The sequence below is a fragment of the Acipenser ruthenus genome, chromosome 28, assembly GCF_902713425.1.
Source record: "Acipenser ruthenus chromosome 28, fAciRut3.2 maternal haplotype, whole genome shotgun sequence".
NCBI lineage: Eukaryota > Metazoa > Chordata > Actinopteri > Acipenseriformes > Acipenseridae > Acipenser > Acipenser ruthenus.
Genome location: NC_081216.1, coordinates 16,320,170 through 16,335,094, shown reverse-complemented (window position 1 = coordinate 16,335,094; position 14,925 = coordinate 16,320,170). Strand labels below are relative to the sequence as shown.

General features: G+C 37.2%; 1 protein-coding gene across 3 annotated transcripts in view; it reads right to left on the bottom strand.

Moving 5' to 3' along the window:
- Positions 1-14,925, bottom strand: part of LOC117434733 (synaptotagmin-12-like) — a 50,608-nt gene that overhangs the window by 22,605 nt on the left and 13,078 nt on the right. For 2 of the 3 annotated variants that reach the window (XM_034057361.3, XM_034057365.3), the window contains exon 2: positions 2,127-2,187. In XM_034057361.3, coding sequence (XP_033913252.1) covers positions 2,127-2,172 — 46 coding nt within the window. In that variant the 5' untranslated portion in view covers positions 2,173-2,187. Of the gene's footprint in view, positions 1-2,126; positions 2,188-10,147; positions 10,326-14,925 lie in introns of all 3 variants that reach the window. The other variant, XM_034057363.3, reaches the window with a different exon arrangement.

The following is a 14,925-nucleotide window of genomic DNA, read 5'->3' as shown; positions in this document are numbered from 1 at the left end:
ACGTTTAAAAGTTTCCCTTTTCTAAATTATGACAATGAACTCAAATCAGGCAAGAAAAGGAGGGGGGCGAACAATCAAGATTGCAAGCCCCATTCAGACACAAACTAACCAATCAGAGCGTGCGGTGGGAAATGTAAAGAATCTCTTTGTTTGAAAAGTATAAAGCCCATCATGAAATTTACAACTGTGCTCTCTTGCTCTCTCTCAGATTCAAAAAAAAAGAAGGAACTACAAGACCGTACCTGGAGCTCAGCTCTCAGCATTAATATACCACAATTAGAGGCCCTGGCACTTTGAGAAACACAAGGTAACCGCACGCTGAGACTCGACTGCTTTCTAGCCTATTCAGGCCTTGTGAGATTCCTTGTTGTAGTGTCAGTATGTACTACAATTTCATTGGCAAATTGTTGTTTATCCTCAGTTCTTCTTGTAATGCCTTTAATGTGATATTAAATGTGCAATTGTTTTGTGTGATTTCCGAATGTATTATGATTGCATGCTTAATAAATACCGTTTTTTCTAAGTAGGGATTCCCAGTATTGAATCCTTCACTCAGGTTGAACAAACTTGATTTATTGAACTTAAAATTTAATGGAATATGAGTAATTATTGGTAGTTTGTGGTAACGTGTAAATCTCTATCGTTTTCAGAGAGCGATATTGAAAAAGGTTTATATGTTAAAATAAACGCAATTGTTAATTTGTTAAGTTAATAATATACCTCCAATAAACGCCACCGTTTTTGGAGGTCCCTTACCTTATTGCTTTTAAGAATATTAACTGTCTACAATAGTACTCACACCTGCCATAGACATATGTAATTTAGCCGTGATAAGTGTCTTGATTAATACCTCGAATTCCTTTAAGGGAGTTGGGGGAGGAAATGTGCACCAAAGTCTTCTCCAGAAAGGCCCAAAGAGTTCAGAGACTTAAGAAATGTTTTATTTTTTATTTCCCCATGTGACCTAGCAGAAGTATTTTCATTATTACCATTAGCACTCTGAGGTATACATCCAAACTGCACCATCATACAGTCCCAGTTCTGATGAATGTCAGCCTGTTCCCAGTATTATAGCTTATCTAACTGTGTACACTCGAAATTACATTTGCTGCACTCCATGGTTTTCCATTGGCTGAATCAGACAAATATCTGTCAAAATCTCTGCAGCCAAGAAGTTTGCCTACATCAGTTTATGTTAGGTTGATAAGAGAAATCAGTTTTAGTTGTGCTGCATCTAGTTTATGAACTCGTGGATATTGCTTATGCAGTATGTGTTTATTGTCTGGGTCAATGAAATAGTTCAAGGATTGTCATCATGTGTGCAGTGTGAAAGTTGTACAGAGCAGGTTGTGAGGGCTTACAGAAAAACATGACTTACCATTGCTGCCTGCTGTGATGTACATATTCCTGAACTATCTGTTTTCAACATAATTTGCAATTATGGCTGTTTGCACGCAACCAGAAACATTGGTTCCTGAAGTTCAGCTCTCTGATTGGTTCATCTGTTTGTCTGTGCATGGGCGTGAACAGGTTTATGAATGAGCATGGATGACAACTACCAAAAGCTAAAGCATGGTTAGCAATAAGTATTAGATTTGGACCACAATGTAATTAAAAAAAGTTGAATTGCATACAGCAAAGTACGTCAGGAACTGTCCTCCAGTAACCTGCATGTCAACCCAATGACCGATGGCATCATCACATAAATGGTGCACATCCCATTTACCATGGGGCTTACGTGTTGCCATTTCTTAATGTTAACTAAGGGGGTCCACTGTGAAAAAACACGTGGAGAGGAACACACAACACAATTTAAAGAGTCAAGGTGCAATCTTTGAAAAACAAATTACCATAGCAAGGGCCCTCTTTGAACCAAAAGTATAATAAACCAAGTCAGAACTATATTCTCTAAGTGACACGCACATTTTGATAACAGACAATGTCAATGTCTGATATTGCAGTACGTACAACATAGGAGGAAGCAACGGTAACTAATGTGTTTTGCTGGAAACTCTACAGCCTGTTCAGCAACAATTTAATATGGATCAACTGTAAGTGTATAGCTGCTGATGTTTAATTTGTGAATAGTGACATGCACATGGATTTCTCTTTGTTTGCATACTCACCACTTATACGGTAGTCTGCTATATCTCGTCCAGCAACTGAAGACATTCTTTAAGGATTTGCCTACAAAAAACACAACATTTTCACATTATTTCACACACAGAACTCTACAAAGTCATTTTTTAATCTTCTAGATAAATAATTCTACTATGTGTGTTTGCCTTTACTCGGGGGTGAGTGGGAGAACCAAGAAAAATAACGCTGGTATGATTTCAAAGCTTCCCCCCCCGCCCCTCCTTAAAATATTACCCCATAAATATACATGGTAATTTAGTAGTTTTCACATGTATTTCCCATGGTTATTTCCCATAGTTTACCTTGGTTTCCTATGCTTTTTAAATATACTTTATCATACCTCACTGGGCTTTACAATGATTACCATGCTTTCAATCATTTATTACAATAAGCCATACTTTAAGTATGTTACATTTTTAGAAGGGTCAACTCATTGATGAGCCATTGAGGTAAAGGGTAGATCAACCCCCTTGGTCAACATGAGTCACAATGATAATCTTCTGTTGAGGGCACCTCTGTATTTACACTTTAAAAAAAAAAAAAAGTATGTGGGGGTTGTTTGTGATATTACAAAAAGCTAAATGTATAAAGTTACTGTTATGAAACTGATTAAAACAATAATAAAAATCCATACATAATTAAGTTAATTTCCCGTTTCTAAATCTGGCAACAGAATATGAGCTATTTTTCCATTTGCGCATCTGGCTGCGCATTAGGAGTTGGAAAATGATAATAAATTGATCTTTGCCTCTCTCTCTCTAAGTAAATGTCAAAACAAATTCAGGCTTCTCAGTGTCAACACTGCTGGGTGATTTGAATGCATTATGTCCCACAAGGTTGGTTGGCTTGACATTGGAGAGAACACATGGTCATTTTTATTTCTCAAATGCAATGTTGTGCTCTTTCTTTTAAAAAATAATCATCATACATGACCAACAAAATGTGCAAACAGGCAGCTGGCCTTACTACTGAACTACAGGGACTCCCTAGAGTACTGACGTTATTTTAGTCATGAGGACAGCCGTAAGAAACCACTTTATTGAGCAGTTTAACCATTTTTCTTTTATGCACATTGTTCAAATTCAATGTTTTTGTTAGTGTTAGTGTCTAATAGTTTTTTTTCTAAAACAAATGTGCAAAAAAAAACCCTGAAATACAGTAGTTAGTGCACATTGATAATTTAAGAGACATAGGGTCTTTATAGTTGGTACATAGCTGTATTCTATAATTCTCCTAATAAAGCCACATTGCAGGTGGTATGCAGTTAGCTGTTTCATTGCCACATTGTTTTAACCACTGACCAATGATACAGACTTACTCACTTTCAGTCTCTTCACAGGTGGTACACAACTATATTCTATGATTCTCTCAATAAAGGTGGTGTCCAGTAGAAACCTTTACACTTGCACACATGTTTACAAAACATTCGATCTGGGGATGCTTTGTTTTTTATTGACAAAAACTCCCATTTTTAGTTTAGAATATAATTTAACATGAAAGAGAATATTTCAAAGATAAAGACCAGATGCACATTAAAAGCTGCATTATATCTACTTCTTATAACATATATATTTCAAACAGGGGTTACCATGGCTACACCATAGGGTTTATTAAAATTAACCTACAAGAGAAATAGGTTCATGCTAAATTTATTTTAGTACTATTCAAATAAATTTACCCATGAGGATGACATTTTCCACATTCAAGTTTCTCATGCATCAAAAAATTACAGCAGCCCTTATAGCAATAAACATTGATATTAAGTTACTGAGATGTACGTGGTGTCATAAGAAACATGCTTAAGTGCAGTTTAATTAAAAAAGAAAAAAAGGCTTATGTAGAACTGCAATGAAGCTATTGGAGCCGGCTATGAAACAATACATGAATACAGTATTCATCCATAACTTTAAAATGCTCAATCAGGACTCAGAGTAGTACCTGAAGAAACATCATATCTACTTAGCTTTGAGCTTGTCTGGAGAATCCCAAGTGATGGCACTGTGCAGCCTTCCTCATTACATTTAAACCATGTGAGACTGTTACCATTGAACTCTGCCAGCTCCAGGAACAGTATATTTGTAGATTAGGTGGGGCTGGCAGAGTTGAAAGGTCGTGTTATCAAACGATTTGAATGAAACGAGGAAAGCTGTTCAGTGTTGGCGCTTAGTATTATCCAGACAACAAAGACAGAGAAAACTCCCCTCACTTGGATATATATCACTAAATACAACAATAATACAATGGAAATCGGATCATTACAATTGCACCCCATTGTATTTTACGGGCAATGTTTTGCTATGCACTTCCGCTACAGACTGTCCTGTCTGTGAAATTAGATGAAGTGGGGTTAAAAGCTCTATGACCATGAAGAGCGAGGAGCCTGGCATAGTGGTTAAGACTCTCGCTTCCACTGAAGGGTGCAAACATTTTATTTCCAATCAGAGAACCATTCTGGAGATGGGCAGTCAAGCTTCATAAAGTTTATAGTTTTGTTGCAACCTGTTACCTAAATTGCTGTTGCTCAGTCCACATTCAACGATAGTTTATTTCACAGTGCCCTGCATCAGCTAAAGTAAGGTGGAACATCTAACTGACAGCGTCTTGGAGACGTATACAGACGTGGTCAAATTTGTTGGTACCCCTCCACAAAAAACGAAGAATGCACAATTTTCTCTGAAATAACTTGAAACTGACAAAAGTAATTGGCATCCACCATTGTTTATTCCATATTTAATAGAAATCAGACTTTGCTTTTGATTTTTTATTCAACATAATATTGTAAATAATTAAACAAATGAAAATGGCATGGACAAAAATGACGGGACCGCTAACCTAATATTTTGTTGCACAACCTTTAGAGGCAATCACTGCAATCAAACATTTTCTGTAGCTCTCAATGAGACTTCTGCACCTGTTAACAGGTAGTTTGGCCCACTCTTCCTCAGCAAACTGCTCCAGCTGTCTCAGGTTTGATGGGTGCCTTCTCCAGACTGCAAGTTTCAGCTCTTTCCATAGATGTTCGATAGGATTCAGATCAGGACTCATAGAAGGCCACTTCAGAATAGTCCAATGTTTTGTTCTTATCCATTCTTGGGTGCTTTTAGCTGTGTGTTTTGGGTCATTATCCTGTTGGAGGACCCATGACCTGCGACTGAGACAGAGCTTTCTGACACTGGGCAGTACGTTTCGCTCCAGAATGCCTTGATAGTCTTGAGATTTCATTGTGCCCTGCACAGATTCAAGGCACCCTGTGCCAGGCGCAGCAAAGCAGCCCCAAAACATAACCGAGCCTCATCCATGTTTCACTGTAGGTATGGTGTTCTTTTCTTTGAAAGCTTCATTTTTTCGTCTATGAACATAGAGCTGATGTGACTTGCCAAAAAGCTCCAGTTTTGACTCATCTGTACAAAGGACAGTCTCCCAGAAGGATTGTGACTTGTCAATATGCATTTTAGCAAATTCCAGTCTGGCTTTTTTATGTTTTTCTTTCAAAAGTGGAGTCCTCCTGGGTCTTCTTCCATGGAGCCCACTTTCGCTCAAAAAGCGACGGATGGTGCGATCAGAAACTGACGTACCTTCACCTTGGAGTTCAGCTTGTATCTCTTTGGCAGTTATCCTTTGTTCTTTTTCTACCATTCGCACTATCCTTCTGTTCAATCTGGGGTCGATTTTCCTTTTGCGGCCACGCCCAGGGAGGTTGGCTACAGTTCCATGGACCTTAAACTTCTTTATAATATTTGCAACTGTTGTCACAGGAACATCAAGCTGCTTGGAGATGGTCTTGTAGCCTTTACCTTTACCATGCTTGTCTATTATTTTCTTTCTGATCTCCTCAGACAACTCTCTCCTTTGCTTTCTCTGGTCCATGTTCAGTGTGGTGCACACAATGATACCAAACAGCACAGTGACTACTTTTCTCCATTTAAATAGGCTGAATGACTGATTACAAGTTTGGAGACATGTGTGATACTAATTAAAGAAACTAATTAGTTTGAAATATCACTATAATCCAATTATTTATTATCTTTTCTAAGGGGTACCAACAAATGTGTCCAGGCCATTTTAGAATATCTTTGTAGAATAAGCAATAATTCATCTCTTTTCACAGCTTGTTTGCTTTATTCTATGACATACCAAAGGCATGCAAGTATACTTGATAAAATAGCTTTTAATGTCATCACTTTTCAGGAGGAATGAAGCATTATTTCAATGAGCTGTAAGGGTACCAACAAATTTGAGCACGTCTGTATGTCATAAAATCGTCCCACCCTTGACATTGGCTCCTCTCTTAGCTGCAATGACTTTTTAAACTTTTTTAAAAATAAAATATTGGACATCAGAAATCAGATTATACAGAGGATTATTCTAGCATAATATTACTAATGTGAACTGTTAAGGCTACTATGGAGACTTTCTCTGATAAATGTACAAGAACTGACAGTGCTAGCTCAGCACATGAGAGCTACCACATGCTCTATTGATCCTATTCCTACAAAACTTTTAAAATATGTTTCTGGTGCTAATAATACCCACGTTTTAAATTATAAATCACTTTCCTCCGGTGCAGTTCTCTCAGCACTTAAGGTAGCTGTGGTAAAGCCTATGCTTAAGAAACACAATTTGGACTCTAAAGTCCTCAATAACTATAGGCCAATCTCCAATTTACCATTCCTAGATAAGGTTCTAGAAGAGTAGCTGCAAGTTAAATTACAAAAAATTCTTAATGGTGTATCTGAGATGTTTCAGTCTGGATTCCGTGCTTCACATAGCACCGAGACAGCCCTTGTCAGAGTTGTAAGTGATCTGCCGATAAGCTCTGACTTGGGCTTTCTATCAGTTTCAATTCTCTTAGATCTAAGTGCTGCCTTTGATACTGTAGACCAATCCATCTTATTGAATTGTCTTGAAAACAAGGTGGGACTGTCTGGCCTTGTCCTATTCTGGCTCAAATCTTATCTTTCCGATATATTTCTTTCATCTCTACTGGGGAGACAACATCTGAAAGGTCTGAAGTTGTCTGTGGTGTTCCACAGGGCTCTATTCTAGGTCCTTTGTTATCTTCATTATATATGCTACCGTTATGTGACATTATCCACACATATGGAGTGAACTTCCATTGCTATGCAGATGATACCCAGCTATATCTGTCCCTAAAGCCAGGAAATACTTTTGCTGGGGTTACTTGCTGCTTGTCTTGCAGACATTAAGTGTTGGATGTCTCGGAATTATTAAGAGGGATCATTTTTTTTACCAGAACTTTGAATTTTTTAATAGTGTACTCATTTAAAAACAGGCACAGATTCAGTTCACATCGGTCCACGTCAACTGGTCAGAAAACAAATATCAATCCTCACTTTCAACATTTGAGACTGTTGTTAAATAAATAAAACAGAGCTGAGAGTGTTTACATCTCACCTCTATCAATTCTGATTGGCTAGGTGTGAGAAAAGCCAATCTTTATTTATTTATTTGATTTCATTTATTCATTCTTTAACCAGGAAAAATAAAAAACATTGACACGAGGCTTCTTTTACAAGAGTGTCCTGACAAGATGAGCAGAAACAGGCAGCAGTAATTTCACATCCCTCAAAATAACATCACTCTAAAAGACATACATTCAATCTGGATCAAAAACATGTACACTTTAATAATTCTTGGAGCCTACTCATTAAAATACATTTAATCTTAAGTCATTATTCTTCGTTTAGCTGATATATTTGGGTTATTTATCTGATGCTCAATCATATCCCAGATACTCTTATCCAGACTATTCCATGCCATAGTGGGCACTGTAGCTAAATGCTGATCGGCCAACCCAGGACCTTCTCCAAGGCACCTGATAAATAAGTGCAAGACTAGATCATAAACTATACTTGGGTATGTTTACCTGTAGCAACAAACATAAGTAACCTGGCCACAAACCTAGTACAGTTCTACACACAAAAATTACCCAGTGTAATTGCCTTCTTCCAATTTAAAGAATCCAGTAACTGGCAGTGATGGGTTTGAGGGTGGCATTCAAATACAAATCTAGCTGCTTTGTTCATTAGTTGATCCATTTTTTTTAATTGCTCAGCAGAGGCATGTAAAAATAAAGTATCACCATAATCAAACAAAGAAAAAACACAGCTCTTTATAACATGATTTGTACTTTTAAATTTAACTGCTTTTTTTCCTTTTTGGTATGGGTCATTTGTCAAGATTTGGAATTTTGTTTTAAGGGCCCTGCTGCTTTGTAAGTTGTACTATGACCTACATCAAAATTTCACATTTTTAACTTTTAAATTAAAAACATAGATAATGTTATTTCTATATAAGCATATTTTGACATTTCATACCAATTTTAATAAATAAATAAATAAATAAATAAATAAATAAATAAATAAATATGTATTGACAAGATCAGAACGTAGTTTTTAAATCAACTGAACTTTGTGTATTCAGCCTATCAAGCTGAATACAGGAAGCAAGTTAGACTTGTCTTTAAATAGAAATCCTCTGCTGTTGAAAGCAAGTAATACATTGTTTATTCAGTTGAGTTTCCATATGTCTGATTTAATAGTACAACAAATGAGTTGCAAGTGTTCTGCCATGTATCCAAGAACACACCCAGAAAATTAGCTGGAGTTTATAGTGTTATGAAGCACAGAAACACTCACAGGACAACTTTCAAAGCTTTTTGCTCCAGTGCAAAATGTCACTGCTGCTTCTATTGATCCATGTCTCTCTCGAAAGGGCCCATTACCGTGGCAACAAGCTTAAGTGCATCTGAAACTTCCTGAATGCAGACAAGCTGAGAATGCAGGGACATTTTTTTTTTTTAGCCGAGCTCCACAGTTTATAGAGCTTCACATTTGAATTTGGGATGCACACTCTTTTTTACAAAAACTGCTTAAGAGCTCAAAGGGCTTGTTCGAGACTGTTTGGATTACAGGCAAACATGTTCCCTGCTGTTCAAGTGCAGTTACAGTCTTGCAGTCATTTAATAATTCAAACATCTGGATGTCCAGAAGGAAAATGAAATCAAGTACACTGTTTCGGTATTGAGAATTATCACTTGTGAAAGGATGGTAAAAAAGTTATGATTTTCTCAGGAATTTTAGTAGCTAAGAAACATCTTTAAAAGATACCTAAATAGTTTTTCCAATAAGTTGATGTAATTCAAAATGTAAGACACTGTAGGTAAGCACTGTACGTCTATGGTAAACTATTAAAGGGTTAATTGTATGTTTGAAATAAGAGTTATAAAGGTTCACAATAACAATCCTCCAGTCTGGCTAAAACTGGTCTTATCAAGATTGAATACGTGGCAGTGAACAGAACAAAGACTGTGTATGGGGCAGAGTGAACAGAACAGAGGTTGAAGCACATGGGTTATAGAGATAACTTAATATCTGTTAGCATATACATTCAGTGGGCTATTCGGAAGACTCACGATGGCATCCTCCACTCCTGTCCTGAAAGAATACCGGCAGTTCAGGTAGATATTGTGCACCTATTCTGTTACTGTAAACTAGATGGCCATTATATAGCGTCTAGAGGTATAATTGTGTTTAGAGGTATAATTGCAATATTTCTGTATGACTAATAATCTTTGAATGTTAAATGTTGAATAATGTATGCTTTAATAAATAAGTCTGAATTTACTCACTGTTGTAAAGTATCATTAATAACATTGATTAATTAAAAAGAAACAGGACTGCCACAATCCTTACCACTATGATAAATGCATCGTATAACCATGGGAAAAACTGTACAGTGCAAAAAGTAATGGAGACATGAAAATATTGGAAAGATCTCTCTCAATTTAAGTTTATTTTAGTATTTCTGAATTATAAAGAATGTTTGAATTGTAAGACACCAAGTTATACAATAAAAAGCTCTATTGACAGCAGGACAGACCGATTCTCTCACTCAGTTGAAAGCTTGTCTGATTTGCTCTGGTTATTATGAAACACATATTTAATACAGCAGGAAAGATCATTAAATGCAGACAAAAAAGATTCACCTTCTATCAGATGTGTCCCGACCCTCCCCAGCACACAGTATCTGGCACTGTGAAAGGACAGTAACTAGAAAACGATTTTCCACTTGTTATTCTGGTATCACAGCTGGCATCCACAGGGCAGATTTTCACTCTAGGCTTCAAATCACAAACATGTCCATGAAGATATCATTTTATTTCCCTGTAAACCCCCAAAAAAAAATACAGACAAATATTGGTATCTGTAATATTTGTAAAGAACTGTTGTTCATTTTAATAGTAATGATATAATTGATAACCACCCTCCTCAGATGAAAATGTTCTTAGGACCCCATCTCCCTTTTTAGAAATATTAAACTTCATACATTCAATGAAGTTTAATACATTCAAACATTTCACCTAGAAGACTTTAAGGTCTTCATTTAAGTTTATTTTGGTATTTCCAAATAGGTAGACAGATCATTGAAAAAAGACTTTGATTAAATTTACTAAGCTTCTGAATTCAGCACCTCTGAGGAGTGTCTAATAGTTATGGCTGATCTGTTGGCATCTTCCAGGTGTGGGGACTGTTCACCTAGTATACCCTGGATTCCTTGATTACTCTAGAAAGCCAAGCACATGCTTTAGTGCTGCACTTGTACCCTGATGATGATGGCTACTTTCCAGAAGATAATGCAGCTATCGAATTGCCAGAATCGTGTGTGAATTATGTGAGGAGCAGAACATTGACTCCGGACCTCAATCCAACGGAGCACATTTTGGATGACCTGGAACTATTCGTCGGCACAGTTGTCTGCCTAACACAGCTTGCAGTATTCAAAGGATTTATCATGTAAATTAAACCAATGTATAAAACGATTAATCAATCATATACTTTGATATAAATTAATACAATACTTAAGCTAAAGTACATTACTAATGTATTTAAGTTAAATGAATATAAAAACTACTTTGACTTTCCTGTTCCAATCTCATGCTGCACAATTCCCAGCTAAATTAAGAAACATATCATGATTTGCAATGCTGTTATATCACAAAATTACATGTAAAACTCTAATATTCCACAATAGGTTTAAAGGCTTTTTTATCCCTGCCATTGTAGTTTCTGCACAATAAACAAACTGTCAAAAGACACATTTTCATCAAGTAATATATTATCGACGTGTACTTATGCCTTTTTTCTAGATGTACAGACAAGTGAAAACTCAAATTTAACTTAAATAAACTCTTCAAAAAATAATCGTGGATGAGGGGGCGTTGTACAAAGAAAACAAAAAAAAAACTCACCATTTTGTTTTTTGTTTATTACTCTCCTCATAACAGAAAATAGAATCACAACAAAACCAAACGTTGATCACTATAGGTAACATTTACTTTGCAAGTTAGACCAGTGTTTGGAAAGCATGAAGCATTTTCGAATGTGTGGATTTTTGCCTTCGAATTCATGTGCTGCAATGTTTGTTTGAATATTCAGATAGTTTTTTCAGTACTAAAGAAAATAGTATTACTCCATACCGCTGTTTTCACGTACTACTGAAGTATACTCTCTTTGATCAACCAGTGAGCACTGACACAAACCAAAATGGGCGGAGATTTGTGACACATGCCAAAATGAAATCTGATCACAATGAATGTTCGGCCAATCAACATGCAGTGATTATACCGACACAGAATGAGGGATCAGAATGCAAGTAGCATGAACTGTGCTGAATGAAAGCTGGATAGCAGCACTATCCAGCTGCTGGGGGCTGATGTGGCCGCACAAAATCATGCTGGTGGCCACATTTGAGAAACACTGAACTAAAGGATAATGTGAGGTGAGCCAATACATAATGCAACCGCAGTAAATGGTAAAACGCATGACAGGGAATGAGAACACAAGGAGAATAATAAGAAATTCTGCAGGGCAGAATAGCACATTAAAGACAAGAAAGCATGAGCTAAAATCACTAGGAAGGCAGCATTTCAAAAGCAGCCTGTCTGACTCAGCACAACACATTTACTATAATGTAATCATGTATGGGACAGGTCAGCTAATCAAGGAAATATTCGATGGTACTGATCTATGCAGCTGTCTTCTCATCCATTCTGGCTTCAGGCAGGGATCAACCCAAATGCGAAGGGGCTACTTTCAGTACCAAAGCTAATAAAATGAGCCTAATAAATGTGAGGTCATACAGTATCCCAGCTGGACCACATGCACAGTAGTTAATATTTTACAGTTCTGTTTACATCTAGAGAATCCCTTGTCAAATTCTGATGAAACTATCTACTGTAAGGACATTCTTTAGCACGTTAGTATCATAATCTAGTGGGGCTTATGGAGGTCTGTCTGTGTATCTGTATCATATCTAGAATTGCTTGTTCAGCTGTGATGAAACTAAAGTATCAGAATCTTGGTCTTAAAAAATAAATAAAAATACAAATCTTTACGATTGTTTTGGATAATCTAGCAAGTAATATCATTCTTAATGTTACTGAAAAACTGCAACACTTGTCAGTGGTAATTACATTTTATTAGGCTTGCTTTTGCCAAGACAGCAAAACAGTTAATTTCAATCTAAATGAAAACAGGGGTAGTAATAAATGTATTCAGTTTTAGAGGATGACAGAGTGAGGTTTATATTAACGGTGAAAACTAATGTTATTTTTTAATGGGTTTTAAAAATGAAACGAAAGGCTGTTCAAATGAAGTCCTATTGTCTGTTTTATCATGTTTGAATTGATTGGTTTTACTGCAGATGCTCATCAAATGATGTGAAATGTAGAGAGAATGTTAGAAACAGTAGTAAGACTTACAAGACTTCACAAAAACAATTTATTGTAATTGTTGGGTGACATTTCATTAACTTAATATTGGTCACTCACGGTTAAGCCACGTTAAGACAGTAAATTGTACAGGAGAATTAAAGATTCTTCTGACAAAATCTAGATATCTGTAAATGTAAAATCCATATAGACACCTCCATATAACCCCAGATACACTCATTAACTTGTGACAAGCACTTTTCCAGATAAATAAAAAAAAAAAAAAAGTTCAGGTATGTGTGACAAACAGACAGGCAGTCAGTCAGACAGACTCCAAACACCCCTAGATTACGATGCAATAACTTGAGCTAAAAAAACATCTTAGAAAGTGTGATCACAATTAGATAAGCAATACTCTAAATATAGAAATGTACAGGTATGTGTGATATACAAACAAACTGACAGACAGACCAGCTACCATATACCCTGATATTATGATACACTCAATAATATGTGAGAAGGTCATTAGCAACATTCATCACAATTGGATAAGTGGTTCTCTATACATGGTGTAAATCTTTCACATACATATATATGACATGCATGCCCAGTAGGGTATAACAACACTGACCCAATGATTGCACAGGTACAGTGTGTTCCTTCTAAGATGATGTCAGCATATTTCCCCCTTATAGGCAAAGTAATTGTAAACAAATGTGCAGGAATATCTATTGTTTCTTAACCTCCTCTTATGAACTGTTAATATTACTACCTGTTTCCCTTTCTCTAAACTTATCAATAAGATGCAGCCCTGATGTTATCTGACAAAACAAAAACTTAAACGCCTTTGTGCTCAAAGGAATTAAAACTAATTTTTAACATTCTTACTGCTTTACAAAATATACATTTTAAAAAAAGAATATTCAAAAATGCCATTCGGAGGCTTACAACAATAATGAAACAGTTCCCTGAAGTTTAAAGGTGTCTGATCCCTGAGTTATGCGTAGACACTCCTGCAGACATGGATTTTCCCACAGCCCTTTTCAGTGGACCAATCAATAACCTGCTTCACAATTAATACAATTAATATTTCAAGATTCTTTCATGTGAAAGTCTGACTGAGTAACCCGGAGCTATACTGCAGGGCCACCACTGTGAACGCTTAAGAGATCAAGTCTTTTTTTTTTTAATCTTTAGATACACATGAAAGGAACATAAGCAGCCTTGTTTTAAACAGCCTGGCCTGTAGCAAAGAGAACAGGAGATCTGAGACACAGAGGTTTATGTTTGATATAAATTACATTTTACACAGAAAAACATAATTAGCCATCTATAAGCAGATTGAGGCAGCACCTGTACACTGCATTGCAAGAATCCAAGAAGGAGTTGGTTCACCTGCTTCCCAAGCGACCACCTCAAGTGCATTAACCAGCTGCAAGCAAAAGACCGGCACAGCCAGCTGCGCCCGCAGCCAGAAATGATGTTCGGAACTGGCACGCGGCTGTTCGCAGTGGAGGCTTTAATAGGTTCCCCTGTCCTGCACAGAAACAGAAGCCGCAGGCCAAGCCACCGACTGAGCAGCAGCCCTGGGAATTTGCTGCCATAGGCCCAGGGCCCTTTCTCAGGGAGCCATTGGACTATTGGCGTCAGTGCACCACAGACATCTGGGTGCTTACTACAGTTCCCACCTGCTACTCACTGCAGTTCAAGCACGGTTCCCCCCTCCCTTTCAGGGCGTGACTACAACTACTCACATCCCCATAAAACCAGCTCACAGGAAGTACCTGCGGTTCCGTGTATTGCCATTTGGCCTCTCCCTAGCTCCCTGTGCCTTCTCGAAGTGCATGAAAGCTATCCTGGCCCCATGAGACTCAAAGGCATCAGAGTGCTCAATTATCTGGGCGACTGGCTCATTTGCACCCAGTCTCCAGCAGAGGCCCACACGGAAGTTGTCACCGGCCACCTTCAATGGTTGGGCCTTGCAGTGAATAATGCGAAGAGCCAGCTCATGCCTTCTCAGACAGCCTCCTATCTAGGAGTATCTTTGGACTCAA